Source organism: Artemia sp. Qi Xiang Cuo, chromosome 14, assembly GCF_049724085.1.
Source record: "Artemia sp. Qi Xiang Cuo chromosome 14, ASM4972408v1, whole genome shotgun sequence".
Lineage (NCBI taxonomy): Eukaryota > Metazoa > Arthropoda > Branchiopoda > Anostraca > Artemiidae > Artemia > Artemia sp. Qi Xiang Cuo.
The window spans coordinates 53,877,771-53,891,469 of record NC_142807.1 but is presented as its reverse complement, the minus strand read 5'-3'; the positions used below and the strand labels follow the sequence as shown (position 1 = coordinate 53,891,469).

General features: G+C 35.1%; 1 protein-coding gene across 1 annotated transcript in view; it reads left to right on the top strand.

The window, feature by feature from the left end:
• Nucleotides 1-646: 646 nt before the first annotated feature.
• LOC148944624 (transient receptor potential cation channel trpm-like) overlaps nt 647-13,699 on the top strand; it is a 51,771-nt gene continuing 38,718 nt past the window's right edge. Inside the window, exons 1-2 of the mRNA XM_089099973.1 lie at nt 647-682; nt 6,125-6,185. Of these exons, the coding sequence (XP_088956099.1) occupies nt 6,183-6,185 (3 nt within the window). The 5' untranslated portion in view covers nt 647-682; nt 6,125-6,182. The remainder of the gene's footprint in view (nt 683-6,124; nt 6,186-13,699) is intronic.

Sequence of the window (13,699 nt, the reverse complement as noted above, 5' to 3'; positions counted from 1 at the left end):
GCGCTCATACATCTTTTCCATATTTAACTCATTTTAATAACCAGATTCATTCTTAACATGCTGACATGACCAATAAATCATTTTGATAGGTCATGCGTAAGAGGATGCAGAACTGCTAAGGTCTGTTTTCTTATTTGCTTTGTTACACCATAAATGTCTTACCGCAAGATTGTGAAATTGCTTACCCAATTCCAACTCTAAGGATGACAAATCCAATTTTCAATTTCGAAAATTGTATGAGGTATTTCGATTTTGGACTAGATTTTTACACATTCAGCAGGTTAGTGATTTCTTCAGGAAATTTCAGCATTGATTTACATTCAAATTTGCCACCTGAACAATAGCTGCTTCGCAATTCTACATAAAAATCATGTTCTTCATTTATTTATAGTAAGTCCAATATTTTGAAATTTGTTCTAATTTTAGACGACTTTAGACAAGTTCAAGACAAAAATGTACTTGTTACTTACGTACCGATAAGTACACGAAAAATGTATTTAAGTATGTATTTGAAGTACTCTTAAAAAAATGTTTTTAAATATGTTTGTAAGCACTTCGAACTGTACTTAAGTATGTACTGAAGTACATATATTGAAGTACCGACCCAACACTGGAGTACACAAGATAGGGCTAATAAACGGCAATATGTAAACATGGATGTTCTAATTTGAAATGTAGAAGCGTGAGTTAGTAGAAGCTATTCAGAAGTATATATAATGCAGTAGGCTATAACAAAAATTCCAAAATAGGGCTTTAGTTTTTAAACTTTATTGAAAAAACACTCTTGCAGGATATTTCAAGGAGGTGTAGGCAAGAAAGGATCTAGAGCAAAATCTGGGGGGAGGGGCAATATGACAAGAGTATCTAGGCCTATAAGCAAAATCTTGGTGGGGGGCCTTGTGACAAGGACACCAATAATGGTAAAATTTTAGTGTATCTACTTTTCGCTATCTTTGAAAGGGGTTAGGTTAGGGGTTGAAACTTTCAGGGATGGGTCTACAGACTAAAGAATGTCCCAGGAAGGTATGTTGAAGTAGGCTACCTACCTCTACTTCTTCTCCCTCTAGAGGGCAGTGACTTTTAAAAATCAATGTTCTATGAAAGTGAAACCTTGCAAAACATATCTTCTGCTTAAATGAAGTACAAGAAAAATGTTTTCAGCTTCACAACTGCTCAATATCAATTTATGAAGTTTCAAAGATCTCCAAATAGGCTACATTTATTAAATGTAGAAAAATCCCATTGATATGGTTTAAAATTTTACTCAAATAATAGGAATTGTATTTCAAAAGTAAAACCAGAGAAAAAGGAACTACCTCTTTCCCTGCTGTTCAAATTATCATTAAATATTTCTAGACTGCCTCAGGACTAGAAAACTACACATATCATTCCCATTTTTTTAAAAAGGTAGAAAAGACCTTGCTGAAAATTATCAACCTGTCAGCATGACATCAGCAGTGGTTAAGGTTCTTGAAAGAATAATCAATTCTAAATTTGTTAAACACCTTGAAGTAAACAATGTTTTACACAGTTCACAACATGGCTTTTGTTGTGGTAGATATGTTTACACTAATCTCCTTGAATTGTATGATCACATCACCATGTTGCTTGATATTAGGGTGCTTGCTGATATGATTCTGCTTGATTTGAAAAAGATTTTGAAAAAGTGTGTCACAATCAACTTGTAATTAAATTACATGCAGTAAAGCTTGAAGAGAAATCCTTTCTCTAGATCCTTGATTTTCTTTATTTGTGAAATCAATGTATTCAGTTACTGAATGACTCTGGTAATTGTATTCTTTCTTTCTCAATGCATGTTCTGAGTAGAGTCCCTCAGGGAAGTGTCTTGGGTTCCACACTATTTAATATCTTCACAAATGATGCTCCTTCCATTATCAGTAGTAAATCAACTCTTTATGCAGATAATCCAAAGCTTCTTGGGCCAGCTTTATCCTGTGAAGATCATTCCCTGCTACAAAATAATCTTCAACTGCTGGGTTACTGGGCTGAGGCCTGCCTTCTTGAATTCAATGTTGCCAAGTGCCATATCATTCACTTTGGCAAACTGAATCCTTGCTGCTCTTATTTTTTCTTAGGCCACTATTGACAATGAACTAAAATTCAGCACTCATGCTAAGAGGTCTGCTGCTGGGGCTAGTTTGACCTTGGGACTGATTAAGCATACTATTTCCATGTGTTCCCTTCAGTCATCAGTCTTCTTTATAAGGGACTTGTGTATCCTAAGCTTGAAGTTGGAATGTCTCTTTTCTCTCCATATTTTAAAAAAGACATAAAAGTTATTGAAGATGTGCTATTAAAGTGATATCTGGCATGCAAGATCTTTCCTACCCTGTAAGACTAACAAAGCTAAATCTCCCTACACTTGTTTACAGGAGAAATAGAGGGGATGCCATTTTAGCCTTTAAGTTATCAAGGGCTAATATTCTCCCAGCATTATTCCCTACTGTTTGTACCAATTCAAGAGCTAGAGGTCATCACCTGAAACTTGTCAAGCCGTCTACAATATCTAGATTCCATACTCAATTTGTTGCAACATGTATTGCCATCAATATGAACAGACTATTTAATGAAATAGTTAATGCTGAATTCGTTGATGTTTTTAAACGAAGGCTGGATGTTGAGTGTTCCTCCAAAGAGTGTAAACTCAATTGGGATGTACTGAATATGGAGCAGCACCTGGTCACCAGTGAACCTGCATACAACTAGTCAGCATTCCAGAGCTCTACAAGGAGAAATCCTTTGATTGCTCCTAGCTGCAATTTAAGGTAATAACTGGAACTTTAGGTAAAATGCTGTTTTGTCAAAATTTCAATAGGTCAAGTACCTGTAAACCTGGTCAAGTCAAGTACCAATAGGTCAACCTGTCAAGTAGGCAAATTTCTAAGACTTAGAAATCAGAAGAAGGTTAACATGGAAACTTGGTAATAGCCTACTTTTACAGAGTATATATTTTGCCCTGGATTCATTACTAAAAAATTTTATTTTCATAACCTAAACCCTTTTGCAGATAGCCAAAAGTAGCTAAACTAGAATTTTACCCCAATAATTGGTGAAATTGACAAATTTATTTTAAAAAAGAGTGAAAAACAGAAAAGAAACTACAAATAAGGGCACCAGATAAAATCTCAGAGGGTCCAAGACCCCCCCCCCAGCCCCTGGATTCACCAGTGATCTAGTGTACTTCAACTGTGTTATACCCTGAGACTAGAGTGTTTGAAGCCCCCAGAACTTGAACAATGCCTACCCTCCAAAAAAAATTTGTCTCCTTAATATTCTAATTCTTATTAATTTTGACCTGTATCTGAATAGAATTGCTGACCCCTGCTTTAAATGCTTTATTATGATTTATGTCTCAGAACTTTTACTTGATAATATTTTTGTCCCCAAGTTTAGGTCATACTTTCCCTAGCATTTGTGCTGTAGGTTATATATATTTCTGAAAGTTTCACTTTTACAACACAAAGTTCACCAAGGGTTATTACTGTTTAGAGACAGAAGGGGTAAAGATAGATACTTCAAGCAACCTCCTTGAAGCATATTTTTGACCGTACCTCTATATCTGAAAGCATTATGTGCCTAACTAAACTACTTTCTAAGACAGTGGGAAAATCCTCTAAGACAGTGGGAAAGCCCCTGGATTGGATGCTTACAGTTTACTATCGTAGATTCTTTAAAGGCATGCAAATTGACAAGGGATGATCAGTTGGGACCTGAAATGCTCCCCTCCTTTTGGATTTTGAAAAAAAGCTTGTTTTGGTGTGTTCAGTTAGAAAAGATTGAAAAAAACTGTGCCTCTCCCCTTATTTTTGTGAATTGGCACCAATGACCATTTTACATATGACTTGGCATTATTATGCTCATCCAACTAAGAGATGATGTAGTTAGTTTTCATTAGGAAAATAATTTGGTTTTAAGGAAGAAAGAGGATGTATTAACCCTATTTTTATGCTTAGGTCAATACAAGAAGTATCTAAATTATCAGAACATTGTATTTCTTAAATTTACAGATTAGAGTCTGGCTTGGCTGCTAGAAAAGCTTTGTCCTGTGCATTTGTGATTTTTGGTTAAATACATTTAAGAGATTAGTGATGTGCTTATGAATAATTTTGCTGTGTAGTTGAGGTACAGAGCTATGTTAGTAGGTGGCTTGGTTACTTGCAAGGAGTTAAGTAGGGGTGTGCTTTTTGTCTTTACACATATTTTTTTAAAATTTATTTTGCTCTGTAAAAGACAGCAAAGAAAATAGGAGAACTTTGTTTTAAATAATAAGGTGTAATTCTATTTAGAACACATATTTGAGTATCCTACATAAAATTACTTACAAAATGAATCAATTTTAGAGGTTTTGGAAGTTCAGAATGTAAGAGTAGGTTTGAACTCTTCAGAATAAAGGATCACTAAGTGGTTGATTTAGTTAACAAGTAAACTTATGGAGGGGATGGCTTCTCTTATGTTGGTAGTATCATCAATAAGGATCATGTATGCAGCAAAGATATAACACTGAGTATGAAGAGAAACTAGTAGATTGTTGCAATGAAAATCTGAAATCCTTTTTGAGATGTGTGTCTTCCAGAAAACCATTGAGACACATCACACCAGAATCTGGCTTAGCAGCACTTTCTATCATAATTGCAGATAAGCTAGAATCCATTCAAGGCTTCCCAAGGAATTGGGAAACCAAATATCCTACCCATTAGCTAACATGCAGGCATCTATGAATAATAGTACAATACCCAAGATTTGGGGGACTGCCAATCTGCTCCCTTTATTTAAGACAGGGAAGTATACAGATGCCAAAAAATATTGAACTTTCAGCATGACCCCTATCCCATAAAAAAATATTAAAGGTATGGTTAATGGTGCCATCATACAACACTTGACAGCCAGAAATATGTTTTCCAACTGTCAACATGGTTTTAGGAAAGGCAGGTCAATAGAATCAAACTTGCTGGATGCCTACAATGAAATTACTCAGCTTATAGATTAAGAGATCTCAGTTGACTATTTCCTTCTTGACCAGGCTAATGTATTTGAGAAGGTACCACATTGGACACTGAAGCTTAAATTGGAATGTCAGCCATTAAAGAAGAGGTTATAGATTGGATCATGGCCTTTCTGAGGGACAGAATACAGGTTATAGTTGTTTATACCTCTGATTGCCAACTAATTTATTCTAACCCTCAACCTTTAAAGAGTGGAGTATCCTAGGGCCCTGAACTTGGCCCCATTTTGTTTATCATTTATATTAATAATGCCTCTGTTTGCACAAAAAATTAAATAACCTTTTATGCTGATAATTCTAAGCTTACAACCTATTCTAACTTTAATTCTAAGCAATGCAGCTGAAGCAAAAGTCTCCCTGCAGGAAGACCTGGATGGTTTAACACACTGGTCAGGAAACTGGCTGCTAGAGCACAATGTTGGGAAATGCAAGGTGCTTTACCTTGGCTCTAACCACTGTAAGCAATAGTACTTATTGCTTTATCCCAGACATGACTGACACCAACAGAGGACTGTGACCTTGGAGTCAGGTAGACAATCAGATGAAGTTCTATCAGCATACCCTCTTAACTGTTGCAAATGTAGGAGATGTATTGGCACCATCAAAAGAACATTTTTCAGCTGCAACCCCAAATGTAATAAATAAGTTGCTCACCTCAATGGTAAGCAAGCAAAAGCTTAAGGAGGTGTTTTGTTGTTGTTTTTTTTTTTTTTTTTTTTTTTTTTTTTTTTTTTTAATAAACCCTGTCTATAAGTAAAAGGGGAAGTAAGAACCTCGTCAAGGGAGTGAAGAGTTAAGTTTTGAACAAAGGTATGTGAATAGAAACATTTACAGCTGTATTGGACTCAGCTTGCTTAGTGTTGCAATTTGTTGTCAGCAGTAGTAGCTGTTGTATCTTCTTACATTGATGTTTATTTCAAAATCTATTCTTACAACCATGAAGATATGCTTTTTCCTTACAGTGTTACAAATATGGCACTAGAAATGTGTATACTGTGAATATTAGCAGATTTTCAACAATCATTTTATGTATTTGTTCTTGACCATTTTATGTATTTGTTCTGTATTGTTCTTGACCATTGATATGATGTTTGATTTCAGATTCACATATGGCTTGAGCTTTAAAGGTGAAGTGTAATAAACCAGATATCTCGGTAATATGGTAAGTGTGTCTGAATCTTTTTTTGACACTGATCAGTAAAAATAGCTTTCAATTTGCAAAAGCAGCAAGGAGCCATTGCTGTGAAAGAAAGAATAACATTAAAAAAGTTAAAAAAAAAAAAAAAAACCAAGACAAATTTCATTCAAATTGACCAGGAAAAGATTAGTGAAATATTTTAAAAGACGACAACAAGGTTAATATCTTCCTCAAAGCTGCTTTTAGGATAGAAGAGTAGCATGTGCTGCTTTTTTGACCCTAGGTGGCTTGGTGCTCCAATGAGTTCTTAGTATCAGTAGTAGTAGTCAGAGTAACTTGAAAAAGGAGTTCCCCTTAAAACTTGCAATAGATGGATTGCCGTTTAATTTTATTGTGGTAACAACAAGTTCTCTAAAGAATACAGCATGAAAGGCATATCCCTAGATACTGCCAATATGTACAAACAATTTGTAGGTCCTTAAAATTCTTTTCTGAAATAAACCTGACAGGTTCAGGCAGAAGAGACCCTTGTGTTGAGGTAAAAATAAAACAATTAAGTGTTTTTTTGAAATCTTAATTTTGCCTGCACAAGACTAATTTTTATTCAGTAATTTTGTTTGTCTGGTTGTCAAAATATATTTTTTAAACTAGTCCTAGTTTCAACCTCCAGTTTTGAATCAACAGCTGTTTTATCACTTGAAAATTTTAACAGATAAATGTTTGTCACCAAAGAAAATAAAAAAAAGTGTTAAAGGTTAAAATAGTAGAAACTATCCTGTATGCAAGGGGGATGTTACCTACTCAAGACCCTGTTTTTTATGCTAAAACTCAACTAGTGCTAAAGCATTTAGGGTTCAAGAAACATAATTGGTTGATAATTGCAAGTCCTCATGTACTGATTGTAAAAAAAAAAAAAAAAAAAAAAAAAAAAAAAAAAATTAAAATGAAAATTCTATTTGCAAAGTGTTGCAAACAAATAACCCCTTATATTCTCTAGACATTGTGGGGAAAAAACAAAAATTTTGTCCCATTACTTTTGTGTTAGAAGATTCGTTTTTGAATTGTTGAAGTAAATAGTCAAACATTAGAATAAAGAGCAGGGGACAGAATCCCCCTCATGAACATAATCAAATACTGTTTGCTTGAAGTTTTATTGCCAGCCTACATTTACTTATATTAAAAAAATGTTTGAATTTAATGTATGTTTATTTTTAATATCATATTCAATGTTATACTTAAAATGAAAGGAACTGCTACTGCTCTCCTGAACTCCTGCAATTTGTAATAAAGTTTAACTACTATAAATTAGTGTTTCTTAGGGACTAAATGTTAATATCATATTCAATGTTATACTTAAAATGAAAGGAACTGGAACTCCTGCAATTTGTAATAAAGTTTAACTACTATAAATTAGTGTTTCTTAGGGACTAAATGTTAATATCATATTCAATGTTATACTTAAAATGAAAGGAACTGGAACTCCTGCAATTTGTAATAAAGTTTAACTACTATAAATTAGTGTTTCTTAGGGACTAAATGTTAATATCATATTCAATGTTATACTTAAAATGAAAGGAACTGGAACTCCTGCAATTTGTAATAAAGTTAAACTACTATAAATTAGTGTTTCTTAGGGACTAAATATTAATATCATATTCAATGTTATTCTTAAAATGAAAGGAACTGGAACTCCTGCAATTTGTAATAAAGTTTAACTACTATAAATTAGTGTTTCTTAGGGACTAAATGGACTTATTTAGGTGAATTTCCCTTCAAGATGAAAAAGAATTTTCCTAAATCAGAGGGATGATTTAGCCTCATGAAACCCCCAGTCTAATTTTACCATAATGCTTCAATATTTCGAACTAGATTTCAATGTTGAAATATACTGCTTCCACAATAAGTGGGGAGTTGTCCTACTATCAGCAATATGCTACATGGTTAATCAAAATATATTACTTAAATTGAGTAGGCCAGGGAACAAGTTCCTTCTCCGTATTTGTAGGAAGTATATAATTTCTTAGACCACACTGTCAATCCATCTAAAAATAAACAAAATGAAAATATAGGAGAAGGGGTGTAATATTTCAAATAACCCAGTGGAAGTTAAAAAAAAACAACCTTTTTTCACTAAAAGTAATAAATGTCTAAATGTTTTGGCTTCACAGCCAGAAGCCTTTGTCAACAAAAAAAGGCAAAAAACAACAGTCAAATTTAAACAAAATATATTAAGAAAAGGAAAAAACAAAAATACAAACGATAAAAAACTGACTTCTTGATAATGTCTAGTATAATAATATTCATCATACAAACAGCAACAAATCAGGCAAAAGCAGGACTAGTTAGGTTGTTGCTGTGTTATATCATGATAAAGTTACAGCAGGGATATGGTTGGTGGTTTGTTTGTTAATGAAATCTAGCAAAATGCAATAGTCTGTTTGTTAAAAAAAATACCTAGGTTATGGATTTGGTGATGATAATTTTAATACCGTATTAACTAAAAAAATGGTTACTCTGCTTTTAACTTGAATAGGATGATTAGACATAAAAGACAAACGCAATCGATAACTGCGTTGGGTTTTTAAAAAAGTTTTAGGGAAACTACAGAAATTATAAAATTTATCTATGGGGAGATTAGTATAAATAGAGATGAAGGGGACTATAGACTGAATCCTTTATAGTTTAATTAAAAGACAGGTCAAAACCTCAAATACTTCAAATAATGATATTCCGCATAATCAGGCTCAGCCAGTTTGAACCTTATAAATACAGATCAAAATGAAATGAACTTTGGAAAGAGTCGACGTGCTTCTGCTAGACTAGAAAACGAAAAGATTCGTGAAATATATAAGAGATAATAAAGTTTTCTCAACCCGTATTTAATTACAATTGTTTTAACCTAGGACATGAGTAATTTTTAAATACATTTAATTAACTTCCATTTTGCTAGATTTCATTAAAAAACTAACAACTAACCATGTCCCTGCTGTTGCTTTATTGTGATATACCCGAGAGACAAACTAATTTGCCCTACTTTTGTTTCTATTTGTATGAACATCATCATATTGGACATTATTAAGATATGAGTTTTTTTTCATTGTTTGTGTGTTGTTTTTCTTTGTTTTCTTTATATGCTTTGTTTAATTTAGATTGGTTGTTTTTTGTTTGTTTTTCCTGTTGATAAAGGCTTTTAAACTAAAAAATAAAGAAAAGGTTTTTTATTATTTGACTTACTTTTGACTTAATACTCCTGCTGATGGTCTAGCGTAGAGAGAGATGTGACTCTTCGCCTCCATTCCGAACGATCCTGCGCAAGCGTGACTGCTTCTTGGAAATCAGTACCGATCACAGAGAGGTACTGGGTAAGGCTGTTCCTCTGTCTGAACCGGGGTCTTCCACGGGGGTTCTTTCAGCCATGTTGAGGGGGATCAAAATTGAAAAGTGTGCTGGCGAGTGCTTTTTCTGGCATGCGAATTAAGTGGCCAAACTACCGTAGGGTTCTTACGGCGAGCTGACAAGAGTTGGCGGTCTGATTTGTTAGTGTCAGCAGTCGGGTGTTTGAGACGAAGTCGTACCACTTGATCCCTTCGATTCGTCTTAGGAAGTTTGTTTGTGCTACATCTATGGCATCACGAACAGAAGCAGCTGCCGGCCAAGTTTCAGCACCGTAGAGAAGGACTTGCGTTACGGTCGTGTTGTAGATTCGAATTTTTGTTTTTCGGCTTTGTTGGGATTGTGGTCAAATTTTTGTTTTTCGGCTTTGTGGGGCGTTCCTTGTGGTCAAAGCCCGAATGTTTGGCTTTGACCACAAGGAACGGCATAATCGAGCCATAATAGACGCGGCTTTAGCGATGCGCGACTGGACGTTCATTTCAGTCGAGCCGTTATCCGAGACGGCAGATCCAAGGTAAGTAAAAGACTTGACAACTTCAATAGTGTGCCCTAATATGTTAAATGGTGGTGAGTTGGTGGAATTTTCTGCCAGGTCGATGATCATTATTTTTGTTTTCTGTCAGCTAACATGTTTCGATATCTGTTACTTTATTTTTTGTTATTTTTTTCCGACATTTGTCTTATTTGAAATATTATACCTGTCTTTCTATATTTTCATTTCGTTTTATTTGTTAGCCCATATGAAGTACCTCTCATGAAAATTCTGAAAATGTGTGTCAGAAAACATATTTTTATGCTTTAGGTACTCCTCCTCCCCCCAAAAAGGATCCATACGCCTCCAGCCTAATAAACAGTGAACAACTATGAAACTAAGTACTGTATAACAATTAGTTTTATTATGGACTCACCAAACTGAGTGGAGTCTCAGGCCACAAAGGCCCATTACCCCCATACACCCCGTTGAACAAACCTAATTAGAGGGTGTGGGCTAATGTTTAGTTTCCCCCATTATCACCATATATTTTTTAGCTGTTATACATTACGTTCCCCAACTATGTTCTCCTATTTATGAAATACCTTCAACTGGTATCTAGTCCTAGCTGAAAATTCTTCTGTTATATACCTTCTATTTGCCAGGGACATCTCACATTTTCGGCAAACTAGGAAGTCAGCTCTTTCTTTTTGGTGAGATGATTCTGCAAATTCCCATTACCTGTAATGGCTTCAGTAACCATTCCTATTTCAGACCTATTAAATTCCAAAAGATGCTTAGTCAGTGTGGGGTTAAGCTTTGGAATCACTTTCTTTGTTACCTTGCATCCCACCTTTCTATACCAATCCCTCCCTCTCTAATTTATTCAAAGCTTTACTGTTGATCCATTCCCACTAAGTTCCAATTTCCTTCAAATTTTTATGATCTCTTCATCTCACTCCATTTGGGGACAACCTACTTTTTGTTCAGCCTCAGATGAATGGCCAAAATGCGCATGGATCAGTTGTCGTACCAAAGCCTCACTGTGACTCATGAAAGAGAAAAATAGTGGCTTCTTTGTAGGATTGGAATTAAAGAAAAGTTTGTTAGTTGGTGTTGTAAAGTGGCCACCGTAAACAAGGACTTCCTGTAGCGGGAGGGCGTCCTCTCTTCGGGAGATCATTTTTTTAATGTAGTCTAGAGGCAGTAGTACAATAATGCGAAGACCACTCTTCAGCTGCTATTTTGAAGTAAGTGTAGTTGGTATTCAGGTTTGTGTAAATGTTTAAATAGTTTTGTTGTGAAAAATTAGTGCCACTGAGAGGAGAGGAGGCGGGATTAAAAAAAAATGGAAAGAGAATAAAATAGAACGAAGTACATAAAGGAATTCTAAAGAGGGAATGTATTATGAAGGTATAGTTTGAAAATTGACCCTCGATATATATATTACAGAGTACTCAGATTGTCTCAGTTGCCCAGAAGTCTTCTTCAACAAACCAAAGCGGTCTTTTCTACAAGATTTAAGAAATAGTAAGATTGAAGTTACATGTCTAAAAATAAGTAAAATAGCACATCAATTGATGTGCCAAAGCTTTGTACTGAATCTTCGAAAGAGGATAACAAAGAAGAAAGTCTCAGAAAAAAAACAACAAAATGGTGAATAAAATAATGAAATAAAAATATTAATTGCAAAGAATAAGGAGAAAAAGAGACTTGGTTTTTGGTCTACACTACAGAGTACCTAGATTGTCTAAATTAACCAAAATCCTCTTCAACAAACCAAGTTAGTTTTCTCAACAAGTCTTAGGTGATAGTACAATTAAAGTGACATGTCTCAAAGTGCCATCAGTAGTAAACACAATATTTGAGAAACATCTTGAAAAAAGCTTGAAAAGAAAGAATGTGGGAAGGAATTGAATCAATTAATTTTACGCATTATCTTCTGACATAAAAGACCACTCAGACATGCTACAGGCAGGGGTATCCCGAGGAGGGGGGAGGGGTGCGCCGCCCCTCCAACGTTTTTGGCCTTCGGTAAAACTTTCGCCAAAGGCGAAAATTTCAGCAAAAATTTTGCAAAATTGCCTGAAATTTAGCAAAATTCTTGATTTCTGCAGAAAATTCGACCTAAATCTGGTATATATTGGGTAAAATTTACGAAGATCGCCCCCCCCCCCCAATGAAATGAGTCTCGGGACGCCCCTGGCTACAGGTTCCGCCAAAATCCATTTTGACAAAAAAATCACTCAAATCTAGCTCCTTCTGTCATAGAAGCTATATTTCTAATTCGAAAATAATGTTTGCATTGATTGCTTATTTAATTTCTGTTCGTTTTGGGTTTCATTTATTCTTTAATAGTAATTTCCGGTCGTTTTTATTTTGAATTTTAACAGGTATTTGTATATGTTGAGCTTAAGTTTAAAATGGCCTTTACTTTTCATTGAAAAACTTTTTTTTCGGAAAGTCTTTTTAATTAATTTTTGTTCGTTTTTGATTGCAAAAAGTTTCAAGTTTTTAAAAGTTCCTTACTTCAAAATCAAACTTAAAAAAAAAATCAAATGTTCATCAAAGTATCAAAACTGGTATCAAAGTAACAATATCAAAGTAAAAAAATGGGTTTGTGTCTGAACTAGAACTTTGAATTTCCAATCAAATGGACCCTCTATGAAGTTTATACGAACATCCCTTTCATAAAAACCATACATGCCTTTAGGGCATAACTTAGAACAGCTTCCCCTGGGCCGTGGAGGGTTGTATTGACACCGGAATTTTTCTTATCCAACCTTTGAACTATTTTTTTTTAAACAAAATGTCTATCTAAAAATTTTCATCAGATGGGTTTGGAAAAAGAAAGCGTGGGGGGGGGGCCAGTTGCTCTTGGATCTCTTTTGACTATTAAAAAGTGAACTCTAACTTTCACTTTCCAGTCAAACGAGCCGTCTCTGAAGTTTATACGAGCATCCCTTTCATAAGAACCATATATGTCCCAGGGCATAACTTATAACCCCGGGCCTTGGGGGGGGGGTGTCGACACCAGAATTTTTCTATCTGACTTTTGAACTATTTTTAACTTAATCGCTATCTCAAATATTTTATCAGATGTATGTGGGAAAAAGGGGCGTGGGGGTTGGGGAGGGGCTAGTTGCCCTCCACTCTCTTTTGACTCTCAAAAACTGAACTAGAACTTTCAATTTCCAATCAAATGACTCCTCTCTGAAGTTTTTACGAGCATCCCTTCCATAAGAACCATATATTCACCCAGGGCATAACTTACAACGCCTGGCCAACCCAGGGGGGATGCGTCGACCCCGAGTTTTCGTTTTATGGTCTTTGAACTATTTAAAAAAAAATGGCTATCTCAAAGTTCTTATCAGATGGGTTTGAGAAAAAAGGGTGTGGAAGGAGGGGGGGGGTAGGTGCCCTCCAATCTCTTTTGACTCTAAAAAGTGAACTAGTACTTTCAGTTTCCAACCAAATGTGCCCTCTTTGAAGTTTATACGAGCATCCCTTCCATAAGAACCATATATACCCACAGGGCATAACTTACAGCGCCTGGCCCCGGTCCCTGGGGGTTGTGTCGACACCGCATTTTTTTTATATGATCTTTGAATTATTTTTAGCAAAAAAGCTATCTCAAAAGTGTTATCGGATGCATTTGGGAAAAAAGGGCGTG